Raw genomic sequence first — 27,952 nt, 5'->3', positions numbered from 1 at the left:
AAGTATTTAAGAGTCTACAAGAGTGGACTTGCAGAGCTGGTTTATGAGTTGAGTGATACGTAGTCGCGATAGGAGTGAGGACAGGCGTTTAATATAGGAAGGGGGTCGGTAGCCAGATATGGGCTAAGCCGCAGTGCGTTATACTATCCGGCTCGTGCCGGGGGGCATGCTGTGACAAGCTCTTGCCAAATATCTAAAGGGGTTCTTTTTTTGTCAGAAGGGACACCGTTCATGCTAAGGGTGGGTGGTAGACTGTCCCGTGGGGGGGGGGGGTAGCGTGATGGATTGCAGGCTATGGCTGTCCTGTGATTAAGTCGGAAGTGATAGGGCAAGAATGCATTACTCACATTCATATAGTAGGTGGGGGTAGTGCTAAACCATTACGTTATCTTATAACGGGGGGGGGGGTCCATGTCACATGCCCCTGGATACTTATTTGTGCCAATCAATCACTTCCATGGCCGCCCCGCACTCCCGAGCATGTAATAGATACAGCCAGGAGCCGCATGCGCTTGGGTTTCTCGGAGTCCACCTGTCCCCGCATTGCTCTCTTTCTTGCCCCCCGGTTGGGAGCGTCTGCGCCTTTCCCGGTGTTTCTGGGGGCTATGACAGGATCAGCTGCTAGAACATTTTATCTTTACACTAAAATTAGGATTGTTTCTTTGTGAGGAGGAGTCTTTGCCCCGGCGCGTGGCCGGCTGCATCAGAACAATTAGACCTCAACCTACAGCAGCCAGAAAGGCACGAGAAGACCGGACCGAGAGGCGCGAGGTGGACTTGGGCAACCTGACCGGCCACAGAAGCCACAAAGAGGAAAACTCGATATTTGGAAGAGGTAAGGACAAAACACGGTAGCTTCTCAACACAAATGGTCACATCTAAGAGCTACTTCCATCTGACGAAGAGCCTTTTGAGTTTCCGAAAGCTTCTGCAGCTCTACATATTTTTCTATTTTGACCCAAAAAATAAGGTGCCGACCTCAACCAGACCCTCGGGTTAATACGGCTTCGTCCATCTTTTAATATCTAACAGTTACTGATACAATTACTGATACAAATGTAACTGGCATATATTTTTGACCTCAGTATTTGTTTCACGTCATAAACCCCATTCTATATTTCGTTGATTACTATAAATAACATTTAGCGGCTATCGAGGCTTCGCTTCATGAAACGGACCCTTCAAGAAAAAAACAACTGTTCGCTGGTCAACTTGTTGCGTCTTTTTTTAAACAGTTCCGCGCTGTGTCTGTTATTTTTAGTCGACGTCCTTTCCATTGAGCTTTTTATGTTGGGGGCAAATCGGACGCTGGCTGAACCTGCATTCCCCATTCCCGTTTTGTGCCCCAAGTAGCCCATCAATACAAGGTTATGTGCATGCTAAGGTATATATTAAGAGTATTAATATTTTTATAATATATAATAATTTATAAAGCACCAGAAATGTTTACAGCTCTTTACAGGTAATGTAAGCAAATTTTACTTTACTCAGAGGTTAGTAGATAAACGGAACAGCCTCCCGGCAGAAGCCGTAGAGGCTAATACTGTGGGATAGGCTTTTGGCTCCTGAATCTAAGACAAGACCAACAAGTGTCTCTCTTAATGGTTAGGCTGGTTTCCTACAATTACAAATGCGTTGTCATCTGTCGTTGCTTTGTGTCCCCCCCTTCTGGTAAAGTGTTATAAAATACTTCAAAAGAGCTAACCAATATGTAACCCCGTCTCTTTTTTCCCCAAGGTAGATGGCGGCACTGTCTCTCCCTCCACCCAATTCACATGCGGCTCTTGAAATGCCAGGGGGAGCCCCGCGCTTCTTAAGTTTCCCCCGCTCTATCAAGGCCCTCGTCGGCTCCAGTGCTGTCCTGAGATGCCGTATCAGCGGAGATCCGCCACCTTGTGTCCTATGGGAACGCGTGGGAAATATCCGGCTGGAACTAGGAGACAGGTGCATGGTCCAACAGGATGGGGACTGGTACCAACTGGTGATCACTGACTTGAGATTGGAAGATTCAGGGCATTATATGTGCCGGGCGAGTAACTGGTCAGGAGAAGGTTATGCTGGAGCCAAACTCACTGTGATACCAAACGTTAATGAAGTTACTGAACCTCACGCCCATGGAGCCTTTCCACCCTTGGCCATAAGACATGGTCCAAGTGCTTCCATACCTTGTGTTGATCCAGTTGCAGACACTGTTGCATCTTCCTTTGTTCCACCAAGTCAAGACACCCCCATTTCCCAACAGCTAAGCTCTGATGCTAGTTACTTGCTGTCTTCCAAAGCTCACTACTCCGAGATCCCCGACTTTCCTCCCCACTTTCTGCTCGTTCCGACCTCTCAAAGATTATGCCGAGGTCAGAGCGCGGAGCTTTCATGTCGGGTATCTGGAAAGCCAGAGCCTACTGTCCGATGGGAAAAGGATGGAAGGAAACTGGAAGAGATATACGATGGTTCTCATTACCGATTATCTCCAGAGGGTCACACCTTGTACATTTCCCAAGCTCATTCCCCTGATGCTGGCGTGTACGTGTGCCGGGCCAGTAACTCAGTAGGGCAGTGCTTGGCCGCTGCTGTACTGCTAGTGGATCCAACGCTGCGCCAAGGGCAAGAACCAGCCCCGGGAGATCCTCCACCACAAGTCAAAGTCTTCACGGTCAACGAAGGGAAACACGCCAAGCTCCGATGCCTGGTGACGGGTAAACCACGACCAGAAATTATATGGCGCAAAGATGGCCGCGCAGTAAGCCCAGGGCGCAGAACGCTGATTTACGAAGACCGCGAAGGACACTTCATTCTGAAGGTGCTGTTTTGCCGACAGCAAGATCGAGGTTTATACGTGTGTGGTGCTTCCAACACGGCCGGGAACACGCTGAGTGCTGTCATGTTACATGTAAGAGGTAAGTCAATCACACACTGAACAGAAGTTCCACTATGATACAAAATAAGACTCTACAAACTTGGGGTACTTTGACGCGGTGGCGGGTTAAGCAATATATATGGCCGTATAGCGTGACGGAATTCCCAATATTTATGCCTTAGATCTTGGGGTCGATTTATGATGGGAATACCCAATGGTCCCCAAAGATGCCTTACTCCATCCCTCCCTGTAGATGGTTCGGATGCTATTTTCCTCCATACAATGGCGCTTCTTCTAACTTCTCCCGTCGGTTTCCCCTCTCTTTCTTCTTCATTTTCTTCCTGTGCCTTTTGTTCTTTTGTCTCCTTTTTGGACACTTTTCTGTTCAGATGGGTTTTATTGTCAATGAAATGCTAAGGGTTTGCGTTCATGGTTGACCAGTTCCATTTTATTTAATAATCAGAAACATTGTGTTCCTTATCCACGATTTTATGGGTTGTCTCAGCTTGGCCAAAGTCTACTTGTAGACAGAGTAAAGCTGACATTATCAGAGTGTCTGTAGATGTTCGTAGTTACCCGCTTTCTTCTGTCCTCCAGAGGTAGGTGAGCAATTCCCAGCTCCCCTCAGGGACATCGCGGTGAGAGAGGGGCAGGATGCCGTGCTGGAGTGCTCGGTCCCTGATGGCTCTCGAACATCCTGGTTTCTGGAAGACCAGCGACTGCACCCAGGGAAGAGACACCTCATGGAGGAGCAGGGCTCAATCAGACGGCTCATTATCAGAGGGGCTCGAACAGATGATGATGGAGTGTATCTTTGCCAGACTCAACGAGGGGCCCAGAGCATCGCAGAGGTCGCTGTTAGAGGTGAAACCCCCATTCCCAAACCCTCCAGTTCACTAAGCTGCCAATGGAAACTCTGACCTTTGCCGTATGGTTACATTGGTGGATGGGCATCAATCTATCATCACTAAACTCATCGTTTTTAATGAATTTTAATGAATTGCCCCAGATCTCCCTGATTTCCACTTTTCTTGCACCTCACATTCCGTCTTAATGATTTTAGGGTCCATTGTAAAGAGGCTGCCTCGCCGTTTGGAAGTGACTGAAGGTGGGAACGCGGCATTCTGCGCAGAGACAGACAGCGACGTGGAGCAGGTGGGATGGACCCGCCATGGGGAGATTCTTTCTGAGGATCACAGGACTGTTCTGAAAAGTTTTGGGAGGACGCACGTGTTGGTGCTGGTTGGGGTAACTCAGGAGGACTCCGGTATCATCCAGTTCCACGCTGGGCTTTCTGAGTCAACTTGCCAGCTGCGTGTAAAGGGTAAGGAAGAATGGAGGGTCTGTTCCATACTTTTTATTGGGGCTTTTTCCTTCTTTACCCCCCCCCCCCCCGCCAGCCGCACCCTGTTGGGTATCTTCTGTATCTTTATTTTTGGAACCTCTTGGGGATTTCTTATCATATTGCAATCTGATCATAAAACGTTAGAAGGCAGATTATCCAAAAGGGACGGCGTCCAACTATGACTTGAACATATTTCAAAATGACATCAAGGCGGAACGGCGCGCGTCAGCGATTCCCAGGGTTCCCCGTCCTACAAAACGATTTTGCTGGACTAAGCAGCTCGGGTTGCGGTGCCAAAAATTAAAAAGACAGGTGGGAGTCTGACAAGGAAGGGCGTCCAGGAGGAGGAGGTGGTGAGATGGAGGATTGCAGGATGGGGGGTTTGTTTACCTCTTTCTTTGGGGTTTGTTGCACGACTGCTTGGCAACGCAGTGAAGGGGAGGCTGAATTTTAAGACGTTACAGCCCCGCTGAGTCACATTTTCTCAGAACAGATGGCGCGCTGCCCCTTTAAGTGCCGCAGACGTAACCTCCGATGGGTTAACCAGATGTCTTACTTTCTCCAAACGCCAAAAGTGCTCAGATTTCTGGGTTTAAAGGTCCTGGCAATAAATAAATAAATACATGTTTTCTCCTTGAGCAGAACCCCCAGCTGTATACAGTAATAACCCCCAGTGCTGTTTACAGTAATTTAACCCCGCAGCGCTGTATACAGTAATATAACCCCCAGCGCTGTATACAGTAATATAACCCCCAGCACTGTATACAGTAATATAACCCCCAGCGCTGTATACAGTAATATAACCCCCAGCGCTGTATACAGTAATATAACCCCCAGCGCTGTATACAGTAATATAACCCCCAGCGCTGTATACAGTAATATAACCCCCAGCGCTGTATACAGTAATATAACCCCCCAGCGCTGTATACAGTAATATAACCCCCAGCGCTGTATACAGTAATATAACCCCCCAGCGCTGTATACAGTAATATAACCCCCAGCGCTGTATACAGTAATACCCCCAGCGCTGTATACAGTAATATAACCCCCAGCGCTGTATACAGTAATATAACCCCCAGTGCTGTTTACAGTAATATAACCCCCAGCGCTGTATACAGTAATATAACCCCCCAGCGCTGTATACAGTAATATAACCCCCAGCGCTGTATACAGTAATATAACCCCCAGCACTGTATACAGTAATATAACCCCCAGTGCTGTTTACAGTAATATAACCCCCAGCGCTGTATACAGTAATATAACCCCCAGCGCTGTATACAGTAATATAACCCCCAGCACTGTATACAGTAATATAACCCCCAACACTGTATACAGTAATATAACCCCCAGCACTGGATCCAGTAATAACCCCCAGCGCTGTATACAGTAATATAACCCCCAGCGCTGTATACAGTAATATGCCCCCAGCGCTGTATACAGTAATATAACCCCCAGCGCTGTATACAGTAATATGCCCCCAGCGCTGTATACAGTAATATAACCCCCCCAGCGCTGTATACAGTAATATAACCCCCAACACTGTATACAGTAATATAACCCCCAGCTCTGTATACAGTAATATAACCCCCAGTGCTGTTTACAGTAATATAACCCCCAGCGCTGTATACAGTAATATAACCCCAGCGCTGTATACAGTAATATAACCCCCAGCACTGTATACAGTAATATAACCCCCAACACTGTATACAGTAATATAACCCCCCAGCGCTGTATACAGTAATATAACCCCCAGCGCTGTATACAGTAATAACCCCCAGCGCTGTATACAGTAATATAACCCCCCCCAACGCTGTATACAGTAATATAACCCCCCAGCGCTGTATACAGTAATATAACCCCCCCAGCGCTGTATACAGTAATATAACCCCCAGCGCTGTATACAGTAATAACCCCCAGCGCTGTATACAGTAATATAACCCCCAGCGCTGTATACAGTAATATAACCCCCCAGCGCTGTATACAGTAATATAACCCCCCCAGCGCTGTATACAGTAATAACCCCCAGCGCTGTATACATTAATAACCCCCAGCAGTGATAACCCTCCATTTAGTTTAGGAATCTGACGGCAAAATACTCTTCCAGTGCTAAATACGTGCAGTGACCCTGCGCAGATCCTATAGAATGTTACGGTTTCATATGATATTATGTTGCAGATGAATGGCGATCGTATGTAGCGTAGATTCAGGGTCTATTTTAAGAGATTCCCCTGCAGCTCGTGTGACGGTTATTATATTGGTGTCGGGTATATATAGAGAGTTCATGCTCTGTGTTTTATTAAACGTTTTATGCACCAGCAGATGGATAGCACGCCTAGACATACAACAAAGTTATTTTACACACATTTAAACATTTCATTTTAAGAATGTTTGTTAGTTAATAAAGTGAAATCAACATTGTTTTATGTTCCCAGGGATAAAATTAATTAAAACATGTCTGTGGGTTACGTATTTTAAGCTAAAACCAGAGACTGCAGTGGTTTTTAACCCTTTTGGTGTGGTGGGTACGTCGATGACGTTCCTCTTCCTCTTGCAGCTCGTGGGGTGAGCGTCTCTCCTGCCTGCGGAGAGCCCCCTAGCAGAACGCTGGACGCCGGGCAACCCCTCGCCCTCAACTGCCACGTGCCCAGCTCAGGAACCAAAGCTCGTTGGATGAAGGATGGCCAAGAACTGGAATCGGGAGGCCATGTGTCCATCAAGTCAGATGGCAGAATGCGTCGGCTTCTCATCTCATCCTCAGATCCGTCGGACTCTGGGACGTACACGTGTCACGCCGCTAATGACTCCGTTAGCTTCTCTGTCACCGTGACGGGTAAGCAGGATTACCAAAAAGAATGATTTTTTATATTTACCGATCCCTTTTTATTTATGGCTTTCAGGAACTCAGGAACCTACAGAAGAACCTTCAGAACGTTACATTGTTACATTAATCAGCTATAAACATAATAATATAATGTCATAATATCATGTAACACATTCTGTGAGCGTTGCCCTCAAAATGAGTTATGTGTTCCTACAGGGTCACCTTTGTAACGGGTCATATTTCCACAAAGCACTGTTTAGTGAATAAACCCCACTGTCTGTTGTTCACATTTGCTTCGACATTGTTGTCCAGCCTGCAGCCTGTGGGCAAGTTAAGCCCCCCCCAGGGATTTTAAATGTCCCGATCCAGAACAAACACCCACATGATCTTTAATATCGTATTACATCATTCATTGAATAGCGTCTGGCCCCCAGGGACATGATATGTGGCCCTTGGCTTTAAACACTTAAACAACACCGCTTTCCACTGAAAACGTAAATTGTTTTTTAGCGCTTTCGTGGCTCGCAAGTTATTGCAACAGAAAATAGGGGATTTCGTTTATAAAGCTTCTGATCGCTTCCCCGCAGAGCCTCCGGTGAAAATCATAAACACCAGCGACGATACGGATCGTACGTGCGTGCGCGGGGAGAGCGTGGCGCTGAGCTGCGAGGTGTCCCGGGAGAGCGCGCCAGTGCGGTGGTACAGAGACGACGTGGAGGTGGAGGAGGGCGAGAACGTAAGGCTGGAGGCCGAGGGAAGGCATCGCCGGCTGGTGATCTGCGCCGCGCAGGCGCAGGACTCGGGGGAATTTGTCTGCGAAACCGGTGATGACTCTGTCTTTTACAGGGTTAACGTGACAGGTGAGTGACAGCTTGAATCCAAGAATGAATTCTAAAATCTACCGGCTTCTACGACCACATTCATTAATACGCTAAATCATCATCATCCTCATCATCATCATCATCATTTATCCCACTTCTGCCACCAGTTGTTATGGACCTGGGGGCCACCATCAGCCAACTCTACCATGACTTAGGTAGTTTTTCGATGGGTAGAGAGGTGACATCACATGACCCTCCACCAATATAATGCCCTGCGCAATCATTCTTACATTTACACATCATAGTTCCCGACTATCCTGAAAATTCAAGGATCAATGGTCAAGGACAGCTATGCGCTTTTTTTTATCCCCCTCCCCGCGTGTTCTATCTTTGTTTGGCCTACTCTTGGTCTAAGGCCGAGGGGTCCCAGGCAGCTGGCATCATTTACGGCACAACTAATTCCCATTAAAAATAGTGGAAGCAAAGTCGGGTCAAGGATAAACCGAAATAAATAAATAAATAATTAAATAATAATTAAAATGACCTTAAAAGTGTAATTAAGTAGCAATCGCAAGCTCTGATGGTAAAATTGTTTTAGCTAAGGAGCCTAAAGTGAGATGTAATCAGTCATTTGGTAATTAAGTTGATAAACAGTGCAATAAATCTTGAAAAGTCGCTGATTTAGCCGAGATATCCCGTGGATGCTGGTCGTCATGGGTCCGTCTTGACTACATTGGAAACACATTGTTGCAGTTATCTGGACAGTTATAGGTTTTTTGGGAACCCTTATCGATTTATTTCCTAGAAACCCCTCTAAAAATAGTGATTGGTAACGGGCATTTGGGCACATGGGGTGTATTATTGATGGGTATTGGGTACTAGTAAGGCCCGGTCCCCAGTATCCTTTTGCATGGGGGGCATTATAACTTCCCACTACAGCTGGAACTTTAACAAAACGCACCATACGCCATGACGTCGCCCTAAACGTACTGAAATGTCCTTTTTTCATAGAACCCCCGGTGAAAATTGTGAATACGAGCGAAGATACAGAACCCCAGAGCGAGAGCGGGGAGCGCGTGGCGCTGAGCTGCGAGGTGTCACGGGAGGACGCCCAGGTGAGGTGGTACAAGGACGGTGCGGAGGTGGCGGAGAGCGAGAACCTAACGCTGGAGTCAGATGGAAGACGTCGCCGGCTGGTGATCCTGGCTGCGAGGACGCAGGACGCGGGCGAATACGTGTGCCACGCTGGAGAGGACTCCGTCTCTTACAATGTGACGGTGACAGGTCGGTGACAGAATGTTCACACCTCCGGCTTCCTGTAACAACGAAACAAACCCAGATGTCTGCTAATCCTCTAAAGAGTTACCCAGACACTGTGTCTGGAGACACCGCTAGCAATAATGAATGAAAGTAAGAGATAAGCGTCCCTAATATATAAAAAAGATAACGTGAAAGCCAAAGGAAACAAACCAAAGCAGCTATCGGTCTAACGGACCCAGAAAAAACACCCTAACCCTGTAAACGGGGTCATAATTTGGTACCCTGCCAGGGATCCGGATTTTGGAGCCAGTGTAAATGCATTTTCAACAGTAACTGGACTTAGTCTATATGCGAAAGATACATATACTTACTTTATTTTATATATATATATTATATATGTTTATATATATATTATGTATGTTTATATATATATATATATATTACCGTATATATGTTTATATATAATTATTTTATATAATATATAATTATTATATATATAATAATTATATATAATTACATATTATTATATATATTATATATATTATTATTATTATAATATATTATTATATATATTATTATTATTATATATATTATTATATTATTTCATATCATATATATACATTGTTATAAGCGGGAGATCAACAGAAACATGATACAGAGTTAGAGAAAGGAACGGCGGCGTTTGTTCTCGTTTATCAGACGTTTCTACGCCCGGTAAATGAGCCGTATCCTCGTTATACCGCGTTGTTACTTCTTAACAATCGCTTTGCAGCCGAGCTTCTGATCTCTGAAAGTCTCCCGGTCCGCAGGAAAGGTAAATAACCACTAAGTCTGCGGTTACTTGAGCTAACGGAGATAAGATTAGAGCTTTCAACGCACTTAACCTTCAGCCAGGACCTTGTATCGTCATTCAGCGCGTCACAAAGCAATAGAAACATCGTTATTTTTGTACAGGGTATTTTTTTTTTTAGACAGAGCTGATAATCCAATTTATAATATAGAGGTTGGCTTCCTAATTTATAAAGTTACCTGTCTGGGAGGTTAGCAGGAGACAAATTCATTGCTACATATTTGACACCAACGTTTCCCACCGATAATACCAGCTAGATGACTACTTCTACTCTCTATTGCAGGGGTGTCCAACCTGCGGCCCTCCAGCTGCTGCAGGACTACATCTCCCACAATGCTCTTTCAGCTAAGGGGCTGGCTGAGTTGCATGGGAGATGTAGTCCTGCAGCAGCAGGAGGGCCGCAGGTTGGACGCCCCCTGCTCTATTGTATCTGTACCTGAACCCCATTATAATCAGAGCCATGTACGAGCTACACCTCCAGTGTTGGCGCAAGCGGCTACTCACGCCTGGTCCTTTATATGCCTTTGTTTGGATGGACGTGATGGACACTAAGCTCTAAGATCTAACAAAGCCTGTCCGAAGGCAACATCCTTCCGCATTAAATGTATTGAACCGTCATTATTTTTTCTTTGTCCCTCTAGAGCCCCCAGTGAAGATTGTGAACACGAGTGACGACGTGGAGCACAAATGTTGGAGCGGGGAGCGCGTGGCGCTGAGCTGCCAGGTGTCACGAGAGAAAGCCCTGGTGCGCTGGTACAGGGACGGCGTGGAAGTGCAGGAGAGCGAGAACGTCTGCCTGGAGTCGGAGGGGACGCTTCGCAGGCTAATTATTCACACCGCGACACCACAAGACTCAGGGGAGTTTGTCTGTGACACCGGAGATGACTCCGTGTTCTACAACGTGATAGTGAGAGGTCGGTGGCAATTATCTGCACTTCTTATCAATAATGTATAAAGAAAAAAAAAAAACTAATAATAATAACTCTTAAAAAAAGATGTCCTCGTTACCCTAAAGTGTCAAAGAGTTAATCATCTGAGATGTTTGATGAGTTCTTTGTCTTTTAAGTGCCTTGTAAGCCCAACTGGTGATTTATCCAAAGCTTTGTACACATCCAGTAGCTTTGACGCCTTTATGGCTGCTGCCTGACACTGTGCTGAGGACACTTTCAGATCAGTATCTTTTGTCCTAATAGGTCAGTATGCTTCTGGGAAGCTTCTCTTAGAACTTAGAAGCCTATTATACTTGGATATTGCTCTAGGCCTGACCCGGGACAGGGCTCCTGGCAGTCTCAACCGCCCCAGAAACTACCTCTAAGACTGCTATGCCTTCTACTGATTGCCGGAATATGACATCAAATGCCAACACTACACCTCAGCAGGACACAACATGTAAATGGGTTGGAGTGATCAAAGATCTCCCCTATAACTGGCCATTGAGCAGCAGAGCACTAAAGGAGCCAAATTGCCTAAGAGGTTCGTTAAGTGCTTAGTATATAATCTCCTAAACGTTTCTTTCTTCTTTGAAGAGCCACCTGTGAAGATCGTAAACGCAAACGACGACGCAGAACTGGAATGTCTGCGTGGGGAGCGGGTCGTTTTGAACTGCGAGTTATCTCGAGCGAATGCCCGCGTTCTTTGGTACAAAGATGGCGAGGAGGTGGAGGAGAGCGAGAACATACTACTGGAGTCAGAGGGGAAGCATCGCCGGCTGATTATACCCTCAGCACAGGCGCAGGACTCGGGCGAATATGTCTGTGATACAGGAGATGACTCTGTCTTCTACGATGTGAGAGTAACAGGTTAGTGCGCCCCCCTCGCGGGCTGCAGACTGACATTGAGCTGACAGCTTCCTAAATCTTTATGGGATAAAATGATTAAAAAAAGCGCCACATTTATTATATGTTGTTTGTATTTTTCATTTTCTTTCATTTTTAGAGCCCCCCGTGAAAATCGTGAACACAAGCGATGACACGGAACAAAAGAGCGTGAGCGGGGAGCGCGTGGTTCTGAGCTGCGAGGTGTCCCGGGAGAATGCCCAGGTGCGATGGTACAAGGACGGAGTGGAAGTGGAGGAGAGCGAGAACGTCTGCCTGGTGTCAGAGGGGAGGCTCCGCCAGCTGGTGATCCGCACCGCACAGGCGCAGGACTCGGGGGAATTCGTCTGCGATGCTGGAGACGATTCTGTGTTCTACAATGTAACAGTAACAGGTCAGCAAGAGTCCTTTTTGAGAATGTCACGAAACAGTTGAGCCCAACCTCTTCATAAGATTATTTCACTATTTTAACACTACGGGGGTCTCTACTCATACAGTGATATGTGTAACCCCCCCACCCCCCATCTACAAAGATCTAGAAAGAAAATGGCAAAACCCATCAGGATTAAAAGCATCAGAGTGACGTTTCGTTTATTGTCCGTCCCACAGAGCCCCCCGTAAAAATACAAAATACAAGCGATGACGCCGAGCCCAGGTGCGTGAGCGGGGAGCGCGTGGTGCTGAGCTGCGAGGTGTCCCGGGAGAGCGCGCAGGTGCGATGGTACAGAGACGGAGTGGAGGTGGAGGAGAGCGAGAACATTCGGCTGGAGTCGGAGGGGACGCTTCGAAGGCTCATTATTGACGCCGCAACACCAGGAAACTCGGGGGAGTTTGTCTGCGATGCCGGAGACGACTCCGTTGTTTACAACGTGACGGTGACGGGTCAGTGAAAGCTGCTTAGAGGAATCTGACCTTCCAATAAAAGAACGGGGGTCACGGTGTCAGAGATTTAAAGGAAAAGCCAAGTTTCATTAGTGTGATCATTATGGTTTCCATGGTGATTGCTCCACACCTTACACTAATGTATGTGAATCACTACAAATTCTAGTTCGGGGAGATGCCCCATTTAATACAGCATTATTCTCATAAACTATAAGTTCTTGGACAATGGCAACGAGTTGCATCAGTAAGCTCACGGGAGTTGGATGAAAGTCCAAAGTTGGATGATTCACCAAATCCAACTCGCATAATTAAAATAGGAAATCACAACTCGCATGCCCTCGCCTTTAACTCCAAAAAATGACTGCCAAAGCAACAAGCCATATTAGTGAAGTTCCTTTGTGTTCCCATGCGAGGCATGCAACTATAGTCAAGCCTTGTCTGTCACGTTAACCATTAACTTGATCGGCCACTCAAATTTTTGTGAATTGTCTCCATCTCCAATGGCTATTCCCCACCCCCCCTAAACACTTTCTCTTGGCCAACAGAGCCTCCTGTCAAAATCACCAACACGAGTAATGACACAGAGGAGAGGTGCCTTACCGGAGAGGAGGTGATCCTGAGCTGCGAGGTGTCCCGAGAGAACGCAGCCGTGCGCTGGTACAAAGACGGAGAGCGAGTGGACGAGAGCGACCGGATCAAGCTGGAGTCAGAGGGGAGACTCCGCCGGCTGGTCATTCTCTCCGCGGAGTGCGATGACTCTGGGGAGTTTGTCTGTGACGCTGGAGACGACTCCATCTTCTACTATGTATCAGTAAAAGGTCTGTGGATCGCATCGAGTGTTCACTCCATTCCAGAACCCCATTCTATTCCTACAAATACCCCAGTATAAAAATAGACAATTATTTAGAAACTACCGAAAACTTTCAAAACTTATATTCCCTTTATGTAAGAGTAAAAAAAACCATGAATTTAGAGCATCGGTGTGAGGTCATCGGTCCAACAGCGAGAAGAAGGAGGACATTGTCGATGGCCAAATTATCCTAAAGATATTAAGATATATATATATATATAGAGGGGGGGCGGCAGCTGAGAGGACAAAGGTTACCCCATTTTTTTTCAGAGGTTGATGATTTATCATCTTTTCGAATGGAATTACTGAATACTGAAGGCGGATCTTTATCCTAGGGAGCAGCCATCTTGCTGTTCTCAGGATCTGCGTGATTATTCCTCCCCGATAGGTTTTCTGTGCCCTATTGTTAAGTCGCTGCGGTTCGTTTATGAAGGTTCTCCTAATTTATGATAATAGAACTGTAAAAAAAAGCTGGTAATCAGAGATGATTAGCGGGGGGGGGTATCAGATATAGAACGTTTGGCGCGGCTCCCTTAATTACAGGAAAGAAAAGATTTAGTGCTTTGACTGTAATTTTTTGAGATCTTTTGCATGTTTCCACGCAGATAACTCGGGAATTTATTAACTTGCGTGATTTGATTTTAGAAGACATTTTTATGTCTCGGCCACTGCCGGTGCCAGCAGATCGAGAGGGACCGTAATTGGCCTCTAGCACTTCTGCTGGGAAGCTGTTCCACTTACCCACCCCCCTTCTAGTGAAATAAAACTTCCTTATATCACATCTAAGCCTCTGAGCCTCTAGTTTTATATTCCAGACTCATGTTCTAACTTTTCTCCTTTGAAGGTCATTGAAGGACGTTCCATACATCTCCCCACAACAGGGCAGCGGAGGCTTGTCGGGGTTGGCCCTTCGTGATGTATAGCGAAGTCATGCTGTTCCTGCAAACTTCAGTGAGTAGTTTAGTAAAAAGTATTTCCTTTTTCTGCAGAACCTCCTGTGAAGATTGTGAACACCGAGGACGACACGGAGCACAAGAGTCTGAGCGGTGAGCGCGTAGTGTTAACGTGCCAGGTGTCCAAAGAGAATGCCCAGGTGAGGTGGTACAAAGATGGCGTGGAGGTGGAGGAGAGCGAGGACCTCATCCTGGAGTCAGACGGGGGATATCACAGGCTGATCATTACCAGCGCACAGGTGCAGGACTCGGGAGAATTCGTCTGCGATGCTGGAAGTGATTCTCTCTTCTACAGCGTAACAGTAACAGGTCCGTGTGTTACATAAATACCCAAAGGAAGAATTATTATTATTATGTTTATTATTATGTTTATTATTATTATGTTTATTATTATTATTATTATTATATTATTATTATTGTATTATATTTTTATGTTTATTATTATTTTATTATATTATTATGTTTATTGTTGTTATTAGTAGTAGTAGTTTGTTTATTATGTTTATTGCTGTTAATATTAGTAAGAGTTGTATGTTTATTATTATTATTACTATTATTATTATGTTATTATTTTATTATTATTTTGTGTATTGTTGTTATTAGCAGTGGTAGTTTGTTTATTATTATTATTATGTTATTATTATTTTATTATATTATTATTATTTATCGTTGGTATTAGTGGTAGTAGTTTGTTTATTATGTTTATTGCTGTTAATATTAGTAAGAGTTGTATGTTTATTATTATTATTAATAATATTATCATTATTATTTGTATTATGTTTGTTATGTTTATTATTATAATTATTATTATGTTGATTATTATGTTTATTGTTGTTATTAGTAGTAGTATGTCTATTATGCTTATTATGTTTATTATTACAATTATTATTATTATGTTTATTATGGTTATTATCTGTTTATTATTCATATTTTAAATCTTCTTTCTGTTGTAGAACCTCCGGTGAAAATTCTGAGCGCGAGTTATGATACGGAGCCCAAGTGCGTGAGCGGGGAGCGCGTGGCGCTGAGCTGCGAGGTGTCACGGGAGAGCGCGCATGTGCGATGGTACAGAGACGGAGTGGAGGTTGAGGAGAGCGAGAACATTCGGCTGGAGTCAGAGGGGACGCTTCGCAGACTAATTATAGAGGCTGCGCAGGTGGAGGACTCCGGAGAGTTTGAATGTGTTGCTGGAGATGACTCTCTAATGTATTGTTTAGCAGTGACAGGTTGGTGGCAGCGACACGCGTTTCGTATTCATTAAATTGTTTCATTTTTGCAGGGAGGGCTGCGTAAAAAATATGTAATGCAGTTATTGTAAATGTTGTAAAAAAGAGCAGTCTTCTTAGCTTCTACAGAGTTAATTCTGTAAACTTCTGCTCCATTTTCAATTTTTGCTGGGAACACATAATTGTCATGTGACACAAAAGCATGCACTGATTGGTTGTTGCCATAGAAACTGAAAAAAGCTTCTGTGTTGTTTTTTTATGTGATTAAACCTTCAGAGGAAAGAATAAAGTCATCAACAAAACACGTTATTTCTAATTCAGTTATGATGTAATAATTCATAAAGGGGGCGATATTAGTGATCATTATTTGGAACGCTCTCTCGTTTCTCCTCAGAGCCGCCTGTGAAGTTTGTGAACACGCGTGATGACACAGAGCTGAGCTTCGTGACCGGCGACCGCGTGGTGCTCGGCTGCGAGGTGTCCCGGGAGAACGCCGCCGTGCGCTGGTACAGGGACGGCGTGGAGGTGAAAGACGGCGATGGCGCCAGGCTGGAGTCCGAGGGGCCTCACCGCAGACTCATCATCCCGGAGGCAAAAACCCGGGACTCCGGCGAGTTTGTCTGTGACGCGGGGGATGACGCCGTGTTTTTCAGCGTAATCGTCACAGGTCAGAAGCCTTACATGCATGTAGAATATACAGAATTATAGAGGCCCTTTATCACTCCCATCACTCCTGTGTTCCAATGGCCCTTTATCACTCCCATCACTCCTGTGTTCCAATGGCCCTTTATCACTCCCATCACTCCTGTGTTCCAATGGCCCTTTATCACTCCCATCACTCCTGTGTTCCAATGGCCCTTTATCACTCCCATCACTCCTGTGTTCCAATGGTCCTTTATCACTCCCATCACTCCTGTGTTCCAATGGCCCTTTATCACTCCCATCACTCCTGTGTTCCAATAGCCCTTTATCACTCCCATCACTCCTGTGGGGTTTTTTTCATGAAAACCGCTGTGTGACTCCAAACTTTTGAACAATAATGAATTGATCTGTGCGCTGTGTGGGCCAAATAGACAGTAAATATTTTACTCAAATAATATTTTTCTTCTCCCAGCACAATCGACTTTTACGGTAATACGTTAAACGATGTTTGATCTATACAGCGTGTCCCAAAGTACAGGAGGGGAGTTTATTGCAAAGGAGGAGAAATGTTAGAACGAGAGCCCATAATCTAAAACTAGAGGCTTAGACTGGATGTAAGGAAGTTTTACTTTACGGAGAGGGTGGTAGACAAGTGGAACAGCCTCCCAGCAGAAGTGGTAGAGGGTAACAGAGTGAGGGTATTAAACATGCGCGGGATAGGCATACGGCTCCTGAATCTAAGACGAGACCAACGACTGATTAAAGGTAATAACGGGACTGGACTGTGTTATTGTAAAGGCTGAGGATACGCCGGGTCTCGCCGTACATCTTTGGCTGCGTATCGGCTTCGCACTAATAGCTTGTGTGGTCTCTGGTGCGCATGCATGAGGCGCTCCCTGAGACCACACAGTTCCCCTGGGAGGTTGCCCTGGATTTCTGGCGGTCGCTACAGACGCGGCTTATCAGTTTTTGAGGTTTTCACGCAGGATCGTCGGGATGGGAACCGCCACCGCTGCAAAAAACCCTGATTTTTCACTAGTTGTCATAACAACCGCATATACATCATCTTCATCTTACTGGGGGGTTAGTGGGACCCTCACTACCAAGACCCCAACCCCCTCCTGCTCCCCCACCTTCTTTTGTAGAGCCGATTAACCCCTTGGTAACGCTTTCATTGGATCTGTATCTCTCCGCGGAACAAACCACGGCCCTGAATTCGACGTCCAGCTTTGTGACCTGAAATTCCTCATAATTCTGTTTGTTTAAAAATGTTATTATTTATCATCAGAAACACCCGAGCCCCGCAACAAGCATTTTCTGTAAATTCAGGGCTGTACAAATTATTATTTAAAAAAAAAAAAAACATCCAACAGACATTCTTAATTAAACAAAAATTAATTTAAAAAATCGATATTTTTAAAATTGGGGGAAAAAAAGGAAAAAATGAAGATATTTTGTATGTAATTTTTATATTAATCACACGATCTGATTTATTGTATCATTAAAATGCCGTTTTCAGATTGTGTCCTGCTGATAATCTATACGCGGAACGGTAAATTAAATCTGTTTTAATTACTAGATAAATATCGCTGCGGAAAACAAAACATACTTTATCTTGATGAATGGCGGTCGGAGCGTATGATGTCACACAATTAATTTATTCTCTGTGATAAACACAGTACAGGGACGGTTCTGTTAATAATGTAGCTTTTGCCGAGTTTTTCTTGTAACACAAATGAAGGTTTTTGTTGCTCGTTCAGCGTCTGGCGCAGTAATCACCAAGGTCGTCGTATTTTTCCATTTTAACCCTTTGTTGATAAAAAACAGATTGGAGGAGGAAGTGAATTTTTTCTTCAAAAAGTCAATCGTGTTATAATATTTAAGCCAGTTTTATGAAGAATTAATCTCGCCCGCGATTATTCTCTTCGGTAGAGCGACCCGGCAATAAAGGTACACGGGAAATATAGAAATCTTTGGTCTGTTTATTGGAAACCCAAATGTTACTTAATGTGTTTGGGGTAATTCAGGTTTGGAATATAAAATAATCCGCCTCAAAGTAGCTGGTCACTTTGGTTTCAATGGCGATTGGTCATTGTTGACTTTAGTAAGGCCTCAAGGAAGGTGCGTCATGAGTCCGGGGCCAGTTCATTTTAAAGGTGTACTATTTTAATGCTAAGTGCATATTGGAGCCCATTTTGTACCAAATCCGGTGCCTTTTACGGCATGCAAATCGGTGTAGGCGTTCTTTAGTTATCACAGTTAGAAGATGAGACGTCTGTCACTTTTAGCTCCTCCCCCGGCTGCCTGTACTGAAAACAGGAAGTGTTCATCAGTACACTTACTGCACATGCTCAGTAGAAACTCTCATTTTACTCAATGGGAGCTGAGCTTCTATTGAAATAAATGAGAGCGACAGCAACCCATCACCTCTTTATTATCCGAACGCCGACGTTGCGCTAGGATTGGTGGATTCCCAGCCGCGTTACTTGCTATTGAGGCACGTTTAGGCTCTTCCATGTTTATAGCGATAGTTTATATTTTTCTTTCCAGAACCCCCGACAAAGATCTTATTTCCGGAGGATCGCTCTCAGGAGCTGGAGTTCCCCGCGGGGGACCGGGTGGTGCTCTGCGTGGAAGTATCACGGAGAGATGGCACGGTCCGCTGGTTTAAAGACGGCTTGGAGGTGGACGACAATCTACAGGTGACATCGGATGGGTGCCGTCGATGCCTGATCTTGGCAAACGCCGACGTGGACGATTCCGGAGAATATATCTGCGACACGGACGACGACTCCGTGACATTTGATATAAAAGTATCAGGTGAGAAGGTCAGGCCGCCATACTTTATAATAACGTTCACGGGGTCAGAGAAGAAGCAAAGCATTGAACATCTCACCACTGAGTAACTATACATGACACGGAATGACACGGAAACATTCACACTGTAAGTTCCGTGATTTCTATAAATGTTTCTAGAATTACAATAAATGAGAATTTCTCTGCAAAAAAGTTCTGCTCGGCAGACATTCCCCCCCCCCCATGGAGATCGCATCAAAATAACCACCACCTTTTCTGCAACCTTATAACATAACTTTTGGGTACAAAATTGTCCTTAAAGGGTCAAGCGGCCGGATGTTCTCATTCTGTTCAAGTGCCCGGCCACTTGGGGGCGCACTTTATACTGATACATAATAACTCCCCTTACTGACCGGTTGATAAATGGACAGGCGAGCTTTTTTTTAGTATAAAATATAATTGCTTTGGAGATATTGAGTTTAAGTGTGATGTCATGGAAGCTGAGAACAGTGGCAGCTTGTGGCAGAGTCAGCATTATCTGTACGGAAGTTCTCTCCGCTCCCGTCCTTAGAAAGGCTGCTTGAACCAATCAGCGACAATCAGCAGAAAAGGAGCGATAACTTAATGGGGAGGAATAATTGTGGCGATCCCAAGAAAGAGACAGTTTAATTAGGAGTTTGGGAAAAGCAAAATTCTAATATGACATATCATGCTCACCCACAGAGCCCCCCGTGGCCATCGTGCCCAGTGGCTGCTCCCCTTCTGTGCTGCGCGTCACAGAGGGAGACCCCTTGTGTATAGAGTGCGAGCTGTCTCGGAGCCCAGCGGCCATAAAGTGGCTGAGGAACGGAAAGGAGGTGACCCCTGGCGACAACGTAACTTGGGATGGAGTGGGGACCAAATGCGTTCTTCGCCTTGAGTCCGCGCGAGAAGAAGACGCGGGGCGGTACGAGTGCAACGTCGGCACGGACTCTCGTGTCTTCACAGTGCACGTGGATGGTGAGTAACGAGGGTGTCATTAGTTATACTCTCCCGGTACAGCTCGGCATAAGTCCTGCCCATGGTTCCTATTATCTCCAGACAGTACTCGTAAAGTATAAAGCTGATAGAATTATTACAATCCCCGGATGAGTTATAGTCGCTGGCAATCCCACCCTGCTCCTCGCTACCCAATGACTTTAATGGCTCTTTAATTTACGAACTAATCGCCTTCCAGTCTCCAATTATGTGAAATAAGTCTGCAAACTCCATAAAACTTTTATCTCCAGACAGGAAAAAGCCTTGGTTTTAAAAAAAAAAAATCCTGACATTTATTTAAACAGTATGGTCGAGGTGATACCAGCCAAGGTCCCATAAACTGACTGTATATTTTATTATTTATTGTTTTATGTAGCACTATCATATTCCACAGCGATGTACAACATACACTATATACGGCCTCTAACTAGGATAAAGAAAATCTGCTTAAGGACCCGAGCGCAAGTTGCCTTCCAGTCCTCCTTGGCCCGTAATCCCCAAGAAGTATTAAGGTTTAACTCGTAGACCCTCGCCTGTTGTTTATAAATGGTCAGCCGGATCAGAAGGGCCCTCGCATGGTTAATAAAAATAAGAAGTCCCGTTTACACCTGTCTTCGTCCTTAGCGTCCTTTAAGACAGGTGTGTGAAATAAGGCATGTTTTAGGACTGGCCTCCTTGACCATTCCTTGGAGTCTTACTTGTCCAAGATACCCAACGCGTTTTATTAATTGACTGTGAAGGGTATTCAGCTTCCTCTCTGTGGTCATCTGACACATTAGCCACATTACAAAAAAATGTGCTGCCCTCAGCATATTTCTAGACTAGTCCATGTGGCTACTTTAATTTTAGGAGAATTGGGCAGACTAGACGGGGCCGAATGGGGCCGATCTGCCGGCAAGTTCTACGTTTCTATAACAGAGATAGAAAGAATTTTACTCAAGGCTGCCACCCGGATGACCAGATCCTGGCTATTTTCTTGCCCGGTGGCCATCGCATAGGTTCTCCTGACTATTTTGGGAGAACAACAAGTGACAGGGGCTTCAGATTGCCGAGGGCCACCGTCATTTCTGCGCGTCACATAACATCTTCCCCAACCCCTCTCCTGTATGTCTTTCCATGCACCCAAAATCCAAACAGCTTCCCGATGCATGCAGAGCCGACTGCCCTCTATGTTACTATTAGGTCCTCTTGGTATTTCACATGATGACATGCAACGCTACATACGTGTGCCAGTGTATATAAAAATCACATTGAAGGTCCCTAGACAAACCGATGTTATATCCGTCTCTCTGTCTCTCCGGTATTAGGGACAGAGTTAAGTCACCCAGATATTTTCTTGTTGCAGAACAATTGACGCGTGTCCGGAACTTGGCCAATTCTTAATTGGCGCTTTATGTCTACAATCTGTTCCTAGCTCAATGTTTCTAAGTTTGTTCCGTCTCTGGAACGCAGAGAGGTGGAATATTCTCAATACCTTGCTTTATAATATTTGCTTTTTCGTTATTTTAGATCGCAAATTAGAACTTGCTTTCAGCCTAAATTAAAACAGGGTTCAAATTGCAGTTAAATTCTGTCCTCTGTCCATTGCCGCCCCGGGGCTCTAATTCCTGTCGGTGTTTGGTTCTTGGAAGAGGCTGTAGTGATGATCTTAGGGCGAGAACAGATCATGCCGCGGAGGGTGTGCATTGTGTCTGAGGACCTCAGGCTGGCACTCTCCCTGTCCCGATCTGACGCGGAAGTGAGATGGTACAAGGACGGCGAGCGGCTGAGAGACAATCCGCACACACTAGTGGAGGAGAGCGGTGCAGAGCGCTCGCTGACCATCCTTGGAGTGACACGCGCTGACGCGGGGGAATATCTTTGTGATGCCCGCCATGACAACTTCAGCTTTTATGTCACTGTGGGAGGTAACAGGAGAGGCGAAGGGGCACTGCAACCCACAACTTGTTTGCATCTACCCCCCAAGTGCCTGCACCCACCGTCCTGCATGTTGACGTCCCCAGGTGTCTGATTGCAGCCCTGCTTTCTAAACAAACTACTCGCCACTAATTGCCATCTTAGTCCCTTTAATCGCCAATGTTCTGCCCAGTTCCTTGGAGTATGTACCCGATGCATCTCCCCGATGAACATTTTCCATAATATTTGCCCGCTTCCAGTCCTGCTGATGCTAATTTCTTGAAATGTATGGCGCGTTCATCATTTTCCAAGACCCTTCCTAACCGGCACCATTGTGTTCTTGCTCTGCCTCCTTCCTCCTCCTGAGACGCCTCATTTAATGCCTGTGATGTCTCCACCATTCTCCTTCATCGCTTGTCAAAGTCTCAGTGCCCCTCTCCAGACAATGTTGTCCGTAGTGAATGTTGCGGTCTCGGCTGAGTACGGCTGCACTCCAAACGCTTCTTTTTTTGCCATCGTTTTGTGGTTATTGCCGCTCTGGGCTTTTTTCTTCTCCCTCAAGTGTCCTCCTCCCCTCAGAACCTCCGGTTGTCATCGTGGGAAACACAGGAACCCCCGAGCACCATGCGCTCATGACAGGCGATGACCTGGTCCTGTCCTGTGAGCTTTCCAGGCCTAACTTCAAGGTGCGCTGGTTGCGCGATGGAGAGGAACTCCTGTCAGGTGGACGGGTGAAAATCGTGGCACGGGGTGTACATAGACAACTCACCATACACTCACTGCGACCGACCGACTCCGGCACTTACACCTGCGATGCTGGGACTGACCAAATGCAAACTACGGTCCACGTAGAAGGTAAGAAAGAGTCAAGTGCACTTCAAATGCGCTCTAATTTAATCCGATTATTATTAATGTTGTCAAAAGTTTAAAAACTATGGGAGGTATGGAGACCACCTCGTGCCTCCCACATGCCCACATCGTTTTCATGGTGGAATTGGAGGATAAAAAGTAATTAATACCCCCAAGGCCCATAAAGCCAACCTATACCATCCTTCCTCCATAACCTGCCCATAAGGGTATAGTATGGTTAACCCTCTAAGGAGGCATGGTGGGATCTCAACCTGGGAGGTTGACCATCACCATACAAGCTGTTTCGTGTGTATTAGAACGCAAGGACGTCCGTCAGTCTGGTCAGTTACGTCTACCTTTTACTGTACCAGCCACCCAACTTTCTCCTGCTATCTACGATGTTAACCATCTTTAGGTTTGGGGTTAAGCGTTACGTCTTTTTGTCTCAGTCCCCCGACAGGTGGAGTTCATCACCGAGCTGGAAAACATCACTGTTCTGGAAGGGGAGACGGCCACGTATAAGTGCGTAGTGTCCCCCGACGATGTGGATCTTCTGTGGGAGTTGAACGGGTCCTCGGTTTACTCGGAGAGTTTACTTGATAGAGTCAGGCTGTCGAGTAACGGGCTTTGTCACTCCCTCACCTTGCATTCTTGCCGGATCTCTGACTCGGGCATCATCACGGCCAACGCCGAAGGGAAAATCTCCAGGGCGAGACTGAGAGTGCAGGGTGGGTAGAACGCACCGTAAGAACACTGTCTGTTCTGCCCTCTTTGTGAATTCCTTCATTGATGTGTCTCCTTTACCTGTCCACCATAGAGGCCCAGGTGCTCTTCACCGAGGGTTTGCAGGACACGGAGGTGGAGGAGGAGCAGGATGTGACCCTGCAGGTGAAGGTGACTACAGAGAAAGCAGAGGTCCACTGGGTGAAGCAGGGGGTGGTCATCCAATCCGGCAGCAAGTACACCCTGCGGACCACCGGACACGTGCACTCGCTCACAATCCACTGCGTCGAACCATCCGACCGAGGGCGCTACAGCTGCGAAAGCCTCCATGACCGGACCGATGGTCGCCTCAACGTGCTACGTAGGTGTTATCTTAATCCAATGAATTATATTCCAAAAATATAGTTTATATATCAGGAAAGGATTTATTCGATTCCTTTGTTTCATGTTTGGGGTCCACCAAACTACATGATGGGGGGGTCTAAATACTTTGTTAGAGATCATTAATTGGTTGTTGTCTTCATTTAATTCATGTCACGCTTTAACGTTGTGATATATTTGTCTATCTGTGGCCCCCCGCAGCCAAGAGCATAGCCGTGAAGAAAGGGCTAAAGGATGCGAAATGCATGGAAGGAAGCAATGTAGAGTTCTGTGTCGAGCTTTCACATGAAGGGTTGGTTGGGGAATGGTGGAAAGGCGGTGTGCGTCTGACCTCCGACGACCGATGTGAGATCACCGCAAAGGGACGCCAGCACATTCTGCGCTTCTTCAACCTCGCCCTCCCCGACTCTGGCGTCATCGCTTTCACCACCGACGTTCTGCGCACCACGGCTCAGCTGACCGTCACTGAGCACCCGCTCGCCATCACTCAACCGCCTCAGGACTTTGTGGTAAACGAGTCCGGATCTGCTTCGTTCCAGTGCGAGGTGTCCAAACTAGAGGCCGTTGTCACTTGGAGCAAGGTGAGCTCAACGCTGGCTTTCTCCGGGGGAAAAAAAACCCTCAAATTACATTTTTGGGGTTTTTTTGGAGATCATTCGTGGGTCCTAAAAAAAATGTCGAATCTTCAGATAAAACAGAAGTGAAACAAAGTAACTCGGGTCTCACTTGCGATAAACAAGGAAAGTGACCCCAAACTTTTGAATGGCAGTGTACGTGGGTTGTGGGAGTATGACTGACGTAGGAGCGATGCATAAATGTTCCTGGTCTTAGTGACGTAATCCTTATTACAGGACGGGGAGCAGCTGACTCCCACCGCAGAGCATCGCGTGTACTCCGTCGGAAGGCGCAGAATCCTTCAGCTCAGCAACTGCCGGCTGCAGGACGCGGGGACTTATGCCTGCCACGTGGGTGACATATCTGCATCTGCCACGCTACGTGTTCTGGGTGAGGTTTCATTCATCATCTTCAGCGGTTAATGTAACAAGTCTTTGTATCCCTGACCCCCCCTCCTCCCACGGGAATCCTCTCTTTTTAAAGTTATTTTTTTCCCATTTTTTTGACCATGTCACATTTTTTATTTTTCGCAGAACAAGAGCCCGTGATGGTGAAGGATCTGCAGGACGTGGATATCGTGGAGAACGAGAACGCCGTGTTTACCTGCGAAGCGTCCTGCGCTCAGGCAAAGGGGGAATGGTTCAAGAACGGGGAGAGAGTCAAAGTCACGACCACCACCAAGATCCGCCAGGAAGGTAAATCCACGGCACCAACGCGGCTGTAAATTTGTTCATTCCGATCCGTACACATTACATTTTAATGGAATTTGCCAATTTTGTTCGTATGAATGTCCTAAAACGAAGAGAACAAACGAAAACGAAGCAGAGAGCTCGGAATCTTCTTTTCTCGCTTTTCCACTTATTCTTACTCATGCTCTATCACCCTCTCACTCACTTTCTCTCACTCTCTCTCTCTCTCAATGTCTCCCTATCATCTCCATTGACCGATTCCGAGTCCCTGCCTCCTTTTCTTCTCTTGCTCCTTTTTGTCTCACTGTCTTCCCAGGAAGGAAGCATTTTCTGCTGATATGTGGAGCTCAGTGTGAAGATTCGGGAGAGATTGTCTTCAGAGCCAGAAGGGCAGAGTCAAGAGCCCAGCTCCGAGTCGCAGGTGAGCTGAAGATCTTACCTTAGTCTGCTTGATTCTAACACTCCTAGCGTTAGAAGCACCGTTTCAGTCGTTCCTCTGACATTTAAGGTTATTGTCTCTTCTTCATCCATCAGAGCTTCCGGTTCGGATAGTGAAGTCACTCAGGGACAGGACAGCGCTGGAAGGTCATCGAGTTGTACTCGAGTGCAAGGTCAGCCCCCCAAGGGCTCAAGTGACTTGGCTGAAGGGAAGTCGGGAGATTGCCCCGTCCTCCAAGTACCAGATCTGCACCGAGGACGCATTTCGCAAACTAATCATCAGTAACGTTGGCCCAGAAGACGAGGATTTGTATTCGGTGAAAACATCCGGAGGGCAGAGCTCTGCACGGCTGCTTGTGGAGGGTAAGGTCAACAGCTTAATGCCCACAGGGGGGCATCCTGAAAGCCTCATAGAACCAGGGGTCTTTAGCCAGGATCCCTGGTCGGCATGTTAAGTGTCTGAAGTGCCTACCTTTCCATGTTACCCTATGGAGAAGGGGGCAAATCTGCGGGGATCGGCTCAGGCAGCCGGGCCCAACATCTATCGTATGCGGCCACCCGATGCTCGGCCTAAAATGTCTTTCCCCTGCTGGCAACCAGCACTCCCACTCCCATCAAGCCTCCCCTATCCATTATTACTACCCAGTACCAGTAAATAGAGCATTCACGTTACCCCGGCCCCATCGACTCCATTTGTACTCAACCTTTTGCCACTTAACTTCTACCCATCCGTGGACAGCTTCTGCGTCACCCCTTCACCGGATTTATTCTGGATCCTTCTCATCTCTCCAGGTCTGGCCATCCAGCTTCTTCGCCGGCTGAGTGATGTGAAGGTGAAGGCTCCCGCCAACGCCTGCTTTGAGTGCGAGGTGTCCGTTCCTCTGTCCCGAGCCCCTCAGTGGAGTTTGAACGGCAGACCGCTAAGTGCCGGACCGAATGTGATCCTGGAAAACAGAGGAACCCGGTACAAACTCACCCTGCGTGGAACTCACCCCGGCATGACGGGGACCGTGGGATTTACAGCCGGCAGAGCGCATTCCGAGGCCAAACTCACTGTGCAAGGTATACGAGTAGTCGCCGGGGGGGGGGGGGCGCAATACACAGGCGGTGGTCTCTAGCAAAAAGACACAATGGGGGGGTAGGTATAAAGTGCAATTCTAGCCCAAAGTGCTTAATGGAAAGCAATCGGCAGGAATATTCTATTGGTTGCCATGGTAACTGCTCCACATTTAAAACTGTGGCATATTGGTTGGACATTTAGCCATACGAGATGCTAAAGGGAGCAGAGTTAGTGTAAGGAGGTACAGGGACGGTAAGAAGTGTTATATAATCAGACCTGGATTGTGATTTTTTGTTTTTTTAGAATAACCGACCCCAGAATCCAGAGATATCTCTTCCGACTGTGTACACCCTACCTGTATCTACCCCCCAAAAAATGCCTCCCTGCCCCTGCCGGTTCCTCTGCGTGACTTGGTGGAGCTGTGCTCACACCGCCAAGAAATGATCCAGCTCTTTATAAACCATTATGATTGCCGCATTCTAATGCCTGACGCGCAGAAAAGAGCGTGAAAGTTGTGGAAGACGAGAAAAGAAAATAGAATTGTAGAAGAAAATGATATAAAGCAGGTGAAATTATTAAAAAGACAGAAAAAAAGAAAGTGTGGACGTAAATACCATGAATAATCAGCACCACGGGGTCATCAGAGCCAATCTGTGAGCAATAAATATATTTATGTATCTTTTTCTGCCTTGTTGATTCATTGTCCGGCTCTGGTGAAGAAGAAGAAAGAAGAAGAAAGAGCTACAATGTAACGTTAAAGATAAAGGAATTGCACTAACGGTGAGGGTGATACGGAGTGATGTCGGGGTTTGCGAATGACATTTTAATGGACACTTTGCGAGTGGAGCATCCTACGTGCTGACGATCAACACCCATCCCCAAATCTTCTCGCCTGGCCATATCCCCCGGTGATGTCATCTACGTGCACAGCGTGTCATCCGGCTTCACAATTAAATTTACTGCTCACTCTGGTCTTCGCTTCCTTTATTTGAGAGCATAGTGCCGAAAATGCAATATCGTGACCATGTGCACTACCGTTCAAAAGTTTGGGGTCACTCCTGTGTTCCAATGGGCCTTTATCACTCCCATCACTCCTGTGTTCCAATGGGCCTTTATCACTCCCATCACTCCTGTGTTCCAATGGCCCTTTATCACTCCCATCACTCCTGT

At 46.3% G+C, this 27,952-nt stretch overlaps 1 protein-coding gene across 1 annotated transcript; it reads left to right on the top strand.

Moving 5' to 3' along the window:
* Positions 1-1,741: 1,741 nt before the first annotated feature.
* On the top strand, positions 1,742-27,127 carry LOC149285152 (obscurin-like protein 1). The gene is made up of 26 exons (XM_089495705.1): positions 1,742-2,894; positions 3,452-3,718; positions 3,918-4,178; positions 6,754-7,029; positions 7,608-7,880; positions 8,853-9,125; positions 10,593-10,865; positions 11,478-11,750; positions 11,887-12,159; positions 12,375-12,647; positions 13,193-13,465; positions 14,487-14,759; positions 16,071-16,343; positions 18,869-19,138; positions 19,838-20,113; positions 21,763-22,038; positions 22,607-22,882; positions 23,326-23,604; positions 23,694-23,960; positions 24,182-24,561; positions 24,832-24,985; positions 25,129-25,290; positions 25,601-25,705; positions 25,819-26,085; positions 26,515-26,784; positions 27,086-27,127. Exons 1-26 carry the CDS (start codon positions 1,742-1,744, stop codon positions 27,088-27,090), a joined length of 7,401 nt encoding a protein of 2,466 aa, XP_089351831.1. The 3' UTR covers positions 27,091-27,127.
* The last annotated feature ends 825 nt before the right edge of the window (positions 27,128-27,952 follow it).

This window comes from Sceloporus occidentalis, unplaced genomic scaffold, assembly GCF_023333645.1.
Source record: "Sceloporus occidentalis isolate IW3139 unplaced genomic scaffold, rSceOcc1.0.p SCAF_83, whole genome shotgun sequence".
Taxonomy (NCBI): Eukaryota; Metazoa; Chordata; class Lepidosauria; order Squamata; family Phrynosomatidae; genus Sceloporus; species Sceloporus occidentalis.
Note: the sequence above shows the minus strand (reverse complement) of the source record. Positions and strands in the feature narration are given on the sequence as shown.

Excerpts from the sequence above, each read along its gene's own strand:
- LOC149285152 (XM_089495705.1), top strand. The coding sequence starts at position 1,742 with ATGGCGGCACTGTCTCTCCCTCCACCCAATTCACATGCGGCTCTTGAA. Across the intron at positions 3,719-3,917 it reads CGCAGAGGTCGCTGTTAGAG|GGTCCATTGTAAAGAGGCTG; the intron begins GTGAAACCCCCA and ends TAATGATTTTAG. Across the intron at positions 23,961-24,181 it reads TGGTCGCCTCAACGTGCTAC|CCAAGAGCATAGCCGTGAAG; the intron begins GTAGGTGTTATC and ends GGCCCCCCGCAG.